Source organism: Microchirus variegatus, assembly GCF_963457635.1.
Source record: "Microchirus variegatus genome assembly, chromosome: 13".
Taxonomy (NCBI): domain Eukaryota; kingdom Metazoa; phylum Chordata; class Actinopteri; order Pleuronectiformes; family Soleidae; genus Microchirus; species Microchirus variegatus.
The window spans coordinates 26,922,372-26,933,046 of record NC_139814.1 but is presented as its reverse complement, the minus strand read 5'-3'; the positions used below and the strand labels follow the sequence as shown (position 1 = coordinate 26,933,046).

Below are 10,675 nucleotides of genomic sequence, written 5' to 3'. Positions count from 1 at the left end.
CTCCTATTGGTCAACGTCCGTCGTCCGTCCAGAAAGCCTGCTCTGACAACTTCCGGTGCAATTCGCGCTGTGATTGGCCGCAAGGCGTTGTGGGAAATGGGGTTCAGTCATGGGACACAGTTATTGTGTTCGACGTGTTTTTTTCCTGCTTCTGATCGAGCATTTATTTGACCGATTGCGCGATTTATAGATTGAAAGCAGAGAATAAAAATAGCATATATGCAAAATAAAAATGAACATTTTAACAAAGTAAAAGAGAAAACATTTGAAATAAAATGTATTTTTTTTTACAGTTATATTTTTATGCTTATACTATTTATATTTATGATCATTTCATACATTTATCCAAGTTTAATATTATTCTTTATTTTTTTAAGGCTACCTTAATTAGCCTGGCTGGTTCATGTATGAAATACTTTTCCCTATTATACTTTAATTAATGACTGTTAATTAACCATAACCAGTTAAGCCCTAAACGTAACCACCCCAAATTAAAAAAAAAAGTATAATAATGATTATGTTGTTAAACAGGCATAATTTGTTCTCTTGAAATGTTGTTATTTTTACGTTCTAATTTTTCAAAAATACAATTTTTCCCACTTCCTAGTTTTGTCCACTGGAGGGCGCTGCGAGCTGCTGATACAAACGCACTGTACACACTCATGAATAACGTGTGTAGTAGCATGTATTTAAAGTCATTTTTTAAATGATGAATGCATGAATGTAGAACAGTGACAAACAGTAATAGTGTGAATTAAACACCACAAATGTGCAAATGTTTGTTTATTCAACGTAATCCCTCATATATACACAAGTACATATGGAAACTCATGTCACTATGTGACAATATAACTTCATAAATAAAAAGAAAATATTCACTACAAAAATTCAAAAATTCAAAAACACAAAAAAACCCACAACATGAGCAAAAACTTAAATAATATATATTGCTTATATAACAAATACAGCAACTCTTTTTTCTTCAACCATACTCGATGATAAATATCAATATTTTTTTACATAATAAACACAAAACAGTTGGTCATAAATTAAACAAACACAAAATGAACTCGTCTGATTTAATCCAACGTTCAAACAGACGAGAAACGTTTTCAGCAACAATTAAAGTGAGTCGTCACATGACAAACAAACAAAAACCTCCTGCTGCTCGATAAATAAAGAGGAAAATAAATCAACAATAATAATAACCGTCAGTGCGTCAGTCGGTGAAGAGCCTGGACTCAGTTTCTGAAGCGATATGAAATGGGCAGCAGCTTGTGATTCTTCTTCATGGTCTGGACTTTGTCGTGCGTCGGCTCATCCATGGTCTTGTAGCAGCGGCGAGCGTAATCCAGCAGCTTCTCTTTGGACGACTCGAACTCTCCCACCTCTGCCATCTGCACCAAGGTCACAGTTCTTTGTTTTTAAGCATTAAAGCAGCTTTCTCTGGATTTTCATGTTTCTGTCATTTTTCAGCTTCTTAAATGTGAATATTTTCATGTTTCTGTCATTTTTCAGCTTCTTAAATGTGAATATTTTCACGTTTCTGTCATTTTTCAGCTTCTTAAATGTGAATATTTTCACGTTTCTGTCATTTTTCAGTTTCTTAAATGTGAATATTTTCACGTTTCTGTCATTTTTCAGCTTCTTAAATGTGAATGTTTTCACGTTTCTGTCATTTTTCAGCTTCTTAAATGTGAATATTTTCACGTTTCTGTCATTTTTCAGCTTCTTAAATGTGAATATTTTCACATTTCTGTCATTTTTCAGCTTCTTAAATGTGAATATTTTCACGTTTCTGTCATTTTTCAGCTTCTTAAATGTGAATATTTTCACGTTTCTGTCATTTTTCAGCTTCTTAAATGTGAATATTTTCACGTTTCTGTCATTTTTCAGCTTCTTAAATGTGAATATTTTTGTGTTTCTGTAATTTTTCAGTGAAAGTGTGAACACGTGAGCGTGTGAATCTCAGACCTTGTCCGGAGCGACCAGCAGCAGCTCGGCGATGGGCGAGGTGGAGGCCATGGTGTTCCGGTCGACTCCGTGGATCTGGAAGGCTCTGGACATGCTCCTCACGCGCTGATACGTGGACAGAATCTTCTTATAACGGATCAGAACGCCGTCTGGATCTTTCACTGAGCAGCGAGGAGGAAGAGGAGGAAGAAGAGGGTGAAGACATGAAATAAAATAACATATCTTCACTGTGTGTGAAGTCAAACCTCTCTGTCTCTCCCTCCCGTGAGTGATCCTGAAAATCCTCCTCATCTTCATCCTGGGCTCCCCGTTGCCTCGTCCTCGGTTCTTCTTCTTCGTCCCCTTCTCCGCCTCCTCGTCCTCGTCCTCGTCGTCTTCCTCCTCTTCCTCCAGGTACTCGTCCTCAGTGTAGTATTTGTCTTCCTCCAGGTGGAACTCCTGCTTGACTGAGAGGATCAACGAGTATAAAACACACGATGGACATGAAGACGTGAGACGACGTGAAGGTGTGACCAGGTGTGACCAGGTGTGACCAGGTGTGACCAGGTGTGACCAGGCCGTCCTCACCTGGGACGGCGGTGACGCGGCGGCTCCGAGCTCCGGGCGCCTGCAGGCGTTTGAGGGTCATTCCTGAGCGTGTGGTCATGGGGGAGGGAGGAGGGGGCGAGCAGGAGGGCTGCACCTTAATGCTGCGCTGGACGTCTGCACACCACTCTGAGATTATCACAGCAGATTATTGAGAATTGTCAGAAAAAAAAAAAAGTGTATATATATATATATATATAATTATAGGAAACAAAGAAATGAAATGAGAAGGAAAAGATGGTTCATGTTAACGTTAAAACACTGGAGGACCATGCTATGAGATTAGAGTAAATGAGATTAGAGTAAATGAGAGAAGAGATAAAATCACATAAAATAATATAAAGTAAAATAAGAAGAGATAAAAATGAGATAAGACGAGAGAAGAACATATGAGATTAGGAAAAAACAAGAATACATGCTTCATGGTTCTGTTAAAAACCAGACCCTACTATGAGATTAGATGAGATAACGTGAGATTAGATGAGATAAATATAGATAAAATGAGATTAGATTAGATATAATGAGATAACATGAGAATAGATGAGATAACACAAGATTAGAGAAAATGAGAGAAGAGATGAAATGACGTAAGATTAGATGAAGTAAAATAACATGAGATCAAATGAGATTAGACAAGATTAGGACAAAACAAGAAAAGATGGTTCATGTTTCTGTTAAAAACCGGACCATACTATGAGATTAGATGAGGAAAAAATGAGAATTTATGAGATAACATGAGATTAGATGAGATAACATGAGATTATATGAGATAAATTGAGATGAGATAAAATTAGATACAATTATATTAGCTGAGATTAGATGAGATAACATGAGATTAGATGAGATAACATGAGATTAGATGAGATAACATGAGATTAGATGAGATAAAATGAGATGAGATAACATGAGATTAGATGAGATAAAATGAGATTAGATGAGGAAAAAATGAGAATTTATGAGATAACATGAGATTAGATGAGTTTAAATAAAATGAGATTAGATTAGATAAATTGAAATGAGATAACATGAGATTAGATCAAATAAAATGAGATTATATGAGATAAAATGAGATAAATTGAGATGAGATAAAATTAGATACAATTATATTAGCTGAGATTAGATGAGATAACATGAGATTAGATGAGATAAATTGAGATGAGATAACATGAGATTAGATGAGATAAAATTAGATAAACTGAGATGCGATAACATGAGATTATATGAGATAAATTGAGATGAGATAAAATTAGATACAATTATATTAGCTGAGATTAGATGAGATAACATGAGATTAGATGAGATAAATTGAGATGAGATAACATGAGATTAGATAAGATAACATTAGATAAATGGAGATGAGACACCATTAGATTAGATGAGATAAAATTAGATACAATTATATTAGCTGAGATTAGATGAGATAAAATGGCGTGTTTCTCACCCTCGGGGCTCCTCATGCTGACGATGAAGCGGTCGAGTTGACAGCGCAGGAAGTTGCGTTCCTCCTCCAGCTCCTCGATGCGTTTCTGCAGCCAGGCGTTTTTCTCCAGAGCCACGTACAGGTGAGCGCGCAGGTTTGACACCAGGATGAAGGGGCTGTAGTGAGGGTGAGCGGGCTCCTGCCCCACAGGCTCTGGAGGAGCAGGAGGAGGAGGAGCAGGAGGAGGAGGAGGAGGAGGAGGAGGAGGAGGAGTCAATGACAGTACACATTCCATCCAACACAAGAGGCATCTTGTGTCAAAAACCACTCACTCTCCCACACCAAACCCCATAGAGAAAATCAGTGATTTTAGCTCACAGGGACACAGGAGCTGCTGGTCCTCTGCTGCCTCGTGTGGTCACTTAGGTTAATCTGAATGAAGATTTTCAAAAGCCGAATTGACAAAATCAGACATTATAACTTAGTGACGGAGGCAGCAGTGGATCAACAACTCCTGTGAACTCCTGTGTCTCTGTGATGTTAAAATCAATGATTTTCTCTATGGACTTTGGTGTGGGAGAGCGATAATTATAGAAACTTCAGTTTCCTGTTGTAAAAGTCAGTGAGATTGAGTTGCAAACATGTACTTAATCTGAATTAAATATCTGTTTGCTTGTAGCAGCCACGTCATCATCTTAAAGGTCTAGTGTATGACATTACAGATGGATTATGGGTGGACAGAAAAATACTGCACATAAATGTGTTGTAAAACAGCTTTAAAATAATAATAATACATGTTTTTATAGTTTTCATAGTCTCAGAAAAAGGCTTTTTTATGTATTAGTATGAACCAGGGCCTTGCTCTACGGAGGCGGCCATCTTGTGCAGTCGCGTTTGTCCCAGAACTTGGAAAATTCCGAGTTCCGACTACAAATAGAACGCAGCAGGAGAAGAAGAAGCATCACAAACATCACTGGACCTGATCAGTGACTAAACATGTGACCACGTACCGTCCATCATCTGCTGACCCTGGTTCAGGTGATGATAAGGCTGTGGTCTCTCCAAACGCTCCTCCAGAGGGAAGGAGACTTCGTAGGCGTCCAGATACAAACCTCCTCCACCTCCAGCTCCTGCTGCTCCTCCTGTAGAGGAGGACAAAGACAACTGAGTTATGTTGTGACCTGACAAACAACAACAGACCAACAAGGAGCTTAAAAAACGTCATCATGTTCCATCTACACTGGGATCTTTGGGGTCTGGAGGTCATTGACAGGTGGACCACAGTCCAGATCCAGATCCAGACCTGGACTTATTGGTTACCATACACAGAGTTGTAAAATTCAAAAATTTCCACGGGAATCAATGTGAATAAACTGGAAATCTTCAACACTGGAGGTTGGGAACTTGAGTGTCGTCACAATATTTGAGCTAAATCTTTGCTAGCGATTACGCTAACCCTTGTATTTACGAGGACACGGTTTTTCGAGCCTTTAACGGCAAAAAAGGTCCAGGAAATTCAGTCAAAAATCACCGTTCACAGAGAGTTTTAACGTCCAAACAACAACAAAACATCCATTTCCTGTTTCACAGTAACAGCACTCAACACAAGGCTTTTATTGTGAAATAGTTGTTTTTGGCTTGAAGGTTTTTTTTACCTTTAATATCACCTGAGCCTTTGTTTTATTGATTTACAAGACACTTACATCATTATAATTGAAGTAGTAGTAGTATAAATAAAGGTTTTATACGTGTTTCAGCTCTGATAATGTACAATAATTGATTTGTTTTACAAATATAGAGAATAAATAAGTACATGTGAATAAATTAAGTGGAAGAACACATGAAAATCATTGAATTTTGTCATTTTGAAGCTTGTTTTCACTGTTTCAGTCAGTCATATTTATAAAAATCAAACTTAAAGGACAGCACTAATCTTAAGTCTCATTTCCTGAATTTATGTAAATGATTTAAACGTGAACTTTTAATGTTTTCTTCGGCCCTGAATGTGATTCTACTGAATCTGAATTTTTATCCACAGTTATGTCTTTAGTTCATCATTTCTGACTCTAATCTGACTTTATTTGACCTCTTATTTTTTATCAGATAATCTCTGTAAACTATACGTTTATTGTTTGATGAGTTATTATTCAGCACGTTTGAGTTCCTGCTTCACCCACGCAGATCATATATCCATCATATATGATATAATCAGTGATAAAACATGAATAATATTGATTAAAAACACGGTAATAGTGTGAACGCTGTATTTACCTGTCGTGTTCACGTCGTCACTTCTGTTCTCCGGTGGATTCATTATCTCACAGACTCGTTATGAACCAGTGAATAAATGAACGGTTCCCGCCGTTCCGTGACACCGGCTAATACCAGTTAATACCGCTTTATGCTAGTTTTAGGCTAGTTTTTTTAAAACTGGTTATAGTGGAGTAATACCGCGTGACACAGAGAACGCGGTCTGCCGCAATTACCTGATTATAAGTGACGGCAACAGGTGACGAAGAAGAACAAGCAGCGCGTGCACAGGTGTGTTTACTGCGCATGCGCCTCTCTCTCTGATTGACCCCCGCCATTTTCTACTTTTTTTTTCTCCCTTTTTAAAAAAAACTTTATTCACAGTGAACAGCGAGGAAAACATTTATATAAACAATAACGTATACGTAGGTCATAATTATGAGATACTACGTCATAACTATGACATTACAAATGATATTAAGTCACAATTATGACATATTGTCATAATTATAAGTATTTAGTCATAACTATGAGATTAAGTCATAATTATGACATATTAAGTCATAATTATAGATATTTAGTCATAACTATGAGATACTAAGTCACATTAAGTCATAATTATGACATATTAATGTCATAATTATGACTTAATATGACATAACAAGTCATATTAAGTCATAATTATAAATATTTAGTCATAACTATGAGATAATAAGTCACATTAAGTCATAATTATGACATATTAAGTCATAATTATAGATATTAAATCACAATTATGACATATTAAGTCATACTTATAGATATTAAATCACAATTATGACATATTAAGTCATAATTATTGATATTAAGTCATAACTATGAGATACTAAGTCATAATTATGACATATTACGTCACAACTATGACATATTAAGTCATAATGATTTATATTAAGTCATAACTATGATATACTAAGTCACATTAAGTCATATTTATGACATATTAAGTCATAATTATAGATATTAAGTCACAATTATGACATATTAAGTCATAATTATGACATATTAAGTCATAATTATAGATATTAAGTCACAATGATGACATATTAAGTCATAATTATTGATATTAAGTCATAACTATGAGATACTAAGTCATAATTATGACATATTACGTCACAACTATGACTTATTAAGTCGTAATTATTGATATTAAGTCATAACTATGAGATACTAAGTCATAATTATGAGATGTTATGTCATAATAATTAGACTATGTCATATTAGTATGGAATTATGAGACACTTTTTGCGGCAAACGTGAAAACGAAAAAGTATTTCTCTCCTTGTCTTTTAATTAAGTCATAGAATGAACAGTCTTGTAGCTGAAAATTAAAATTCAGTTTGGAATATTGATGATTAATTTTATTTATGAGTAAAAAAAAAAGACTGCAGCTGCATTTTGAAAATGAAAAAGCATTTCTGTCAATGCATTTTAATTTTCCAATTTGACATTTCAAATTGGATTTTGTAACATATTTGCTGGAGGATGTTTTGAAAATTAAATCTTAAATGTAATTTTCTTTATAATGAAGTCATAGAATGAGCAGTTTTGAAGTTAAAAATGTGAAAATGCATTTTGAAATATTTATTATTAATTTTATTTACGAATCACAAAATGCAGCTATATTTTAAAAATGAAAAAGCATTTCTATTAATGCATTTTCATTTGGATAATGACACACATTTGCTTCGATATATTAGATCTTATTTCAGTTAGTAATTTTTTACAAATACTAATAATTGATTGCTAATAGTAACTCAATAATCATGACTATAAATATCTCATAATTATGGATTACTAATATACATTTTTGCCTTGGAATATGTTGATGATAAAAAAAATCCATCTGAATATGAACTGACTGAATACTGGATATTTTTATATAATATATAAATGGAAGAGAAGAAGAAAACAGTGATTAATAATAATGATCATAATAAAAAGAGACCACAGTCTCTGTAAAGATCAGAAAAAAATCACATTTAAACTTATTTATATATATATATAAATTCATACAGTTACCATAGTGATCTTTATTTTTTTACTTTCATTAGATATAATTTATTTATTATTTTTACAGAGAAAAATCAAAGCAGGGTCAAGGGGTCAAAAATATCCACCATCCAGTCCACTAGGTGGCAGTAATACACCAACAATAATCCGAGAGGGGGAAGCGGAAGTGTGCCACCTGAGGGCGTGGCTCAGGTAAACGCGGAAGTGAAGAAAAGCAACAGCGGCAGCGGCGGCAGCTTCGTCCGTGGAAAAGTTCATAAAAACGTCTAAAAAACACGAGTTTTGAGTGAAAATCCGAGAAAAACAGGTGAGTGAATACGAGAGAGGAAGAGTTTATGCTGAGTCATGACGGATTAATACGTTTATAGATTATATGATGACTTTAGTTTAGATATAATCTGGGCTTTAATCCACAGGAAACGTTTATAATGACAGTGAATGTAAACAGTGGACTCAAAATGGCGGCTCTGTTTATGTGTTTATGTGCCGTTATTTTTGTTTAAAACCTTCCTGCATCATTAGTTAAACACTAAGTAGTTATTTTATTCTAATTTAATTTTTCTTATTTAATAATAAGATAAAATCTGTTTTATGTTTCATGGTTTTATTTAAAATTTAGTATTTAGTATTTTTCCATTATTTGTGGATAAATTCAGTCATTGGTAGATTATGGATGAATTATTGGGGCGTGTGTTTTTTTTTTTTTTTACGTGTTTTCTTACGTGTTTTTCTCTCAGTCTGACGATGAAGAATCTGTGCGACGGACTTTCTCGCTGTAAAATTGCTCTGGCCTTCGCCGTGCTGATGGATTTGCTGGGTGGCGCCGCCCTGCTGTTGGGAGTCTTCGCTAACCTGGAAGTCAAAGGACGAGACTTTGGAGACTTACTGGTTTACACCGGTACGTTTTTTTGTCTCTGCGTTAAATCAAGTTAAAAACACTTTTAAAAAACAGCAGATGATTGATTAATTAATTAATTGATTGATTATTGATTATTGATAACCTGTGCGTCTGTCCTCAGGAGCTCTGTTCGTCCTGATGTCCCTGGGCGGCTGGGTCCTGTGGTACAGCGGGAACATCGAGGGCCCGACGTCTAAGAAGGAGCTCGGACACATCGGCAGCGCCGTCGACCGACTCGCTCGCAACCTGAGCCGCAAGATCCGCACCTACAGGGGGCGCCTCTGAGGCCCCCGGGCGTGAACGCGTGAATACATTTCATCCTAAAAGTCACACGTCTGTGTTTATCAGTGTTAGTTTTACTTTTTATACTGAAAACTCAAGTGTTAGAAACATTTCAGCTGTTACAAAAACAACTTTTTAAAAATGTCATATTTTAAACTTTAAAAAAAAAATAAAAGCATTTTAATAAATTATATACATGTTTGTTTGCATCATCCACAGGAAGTGGATTAAGTCATTTAAATATTTGATTTTATGGCCCATCACATTTAAAAAGATTTAATAAATCACAGTGAATTTATTTCATCAACAACTCAAGTCCTTGGGATTTACTTTCAAGTGCCACAAGGGGGCGCCTCTACATTTCCAGCCAGGATTTACTGTATAATGCCTGTTTTTTTTTTTAAAGATTCATGTTTTTAACTCTACAATATTCAATAAAAATGTGTAATTTATGTCAGACTCAATGTAAATAAAGTGATATTAAAACATATCAACATCCAATTTCTCCATTCATTTATTTTAACCCTTTTTGCTGCTTATTTTTGTCATATTTTATTCAGTTTATACTTAAAAAAAATGTTTTATCCACTTATTCATTTTTTGTTTGAGCAAATGAGACGTTGTGAAGCAAACTAAAAATAATGACATCATAAATAATTTGCAGTATTTAAGATCTCCTTCACCTCCTCTGTCTGTTTCTACTTTAATCTCGTTAATCCCCTCAAGTCCAAGGATTCTTTTCTGGAACCTGGAGATAAACCTGGTCCAAACTTGGTCTGAACCTGGATTTAAACCTCGTCCACATCTGGTCTAAACCTGGAGCTAACCTGGTCTGAACGTGGAGCTAAACCTGGTCCAAACTTGGTCTAAACCTGGATTTAAATCTGGTCTGAACGCGGAGCTAAACCTGGTCCAAACTAGGTCTAAACCTGGTCTGAACCTGGTCTGAACCTGGATTTAAACCTGGTCGGAACCTGGTCCAAACTTGGTCTAAACGTGGATCTAAACCTGGATCTAAACCTGGTCTGAACCTGGAGCGAAACCTGGTCTAAATCCGGTCCAAACTTGGTCTAAAAGTGGATCTAAACGTGGATCAAAGAAAGAAGAAAAAAAAGTTTAATTTCAAGAGCATCAGAACATGAAAAACAGTCGACAAATGAATCCACAGCGCCATCGTGTGGCTACATGTCGCTAACACGAGCTAACATTAGCATCAT

At 35.5% G+C, this 10,675-nt stretch overlaps 2 protein-coding genes across 2 annotated transcripts; one reads left to right on the top strand and one right to left on the bottom strand.

The window, feature by feature from the left end:
- Positions 1-1,241: 1,241 nt before the first annotated feature.
- On the bottom strand, positions 1,242-6,293 carry LOC310935687 (coiled-coil domain-containing protein 106-like; the record flags this gene model as incomplete). The annotated part of the gene is made up of 7 exons (XM_083899621.1): positions 1,242-1,397; positions 1,975-2,135; positions 2,220-2,420; positions 2,542-2,688; positions 4,001-4,192; positions 4,990-5,121; positions 6,251-6,293. 7 exons carry the CDS (start codon positions 6,291-6,293, stop codon positions 1,242-1,244), a joined length of 1,032 nt encoding a protein of 343 aa, XP_083755747.1.
- Positions 6,294-9,022: 2,729 nt separating this feature from the next.
- tmem238a (transmembrane protein 238a) lies at positions 9,023-9,461 on the top strand (the record flags this gene model as incomplete). The annotated part of the gene is made up of 2 exons (XM_083899620.1): positions 9,023-9,176; positions 9,298-9,461. The coding sequence occupies 2 exons, from the start codon at positions 9,023-9,025 to the stop codon at positions 9,459-9,461; spliced, it is 318 nt and encodes a 105-aa protein (XP_083755746.1).
- Between the last annotated feature and the right edge of the window lie 1,214 nt (positions 9,462-10,675).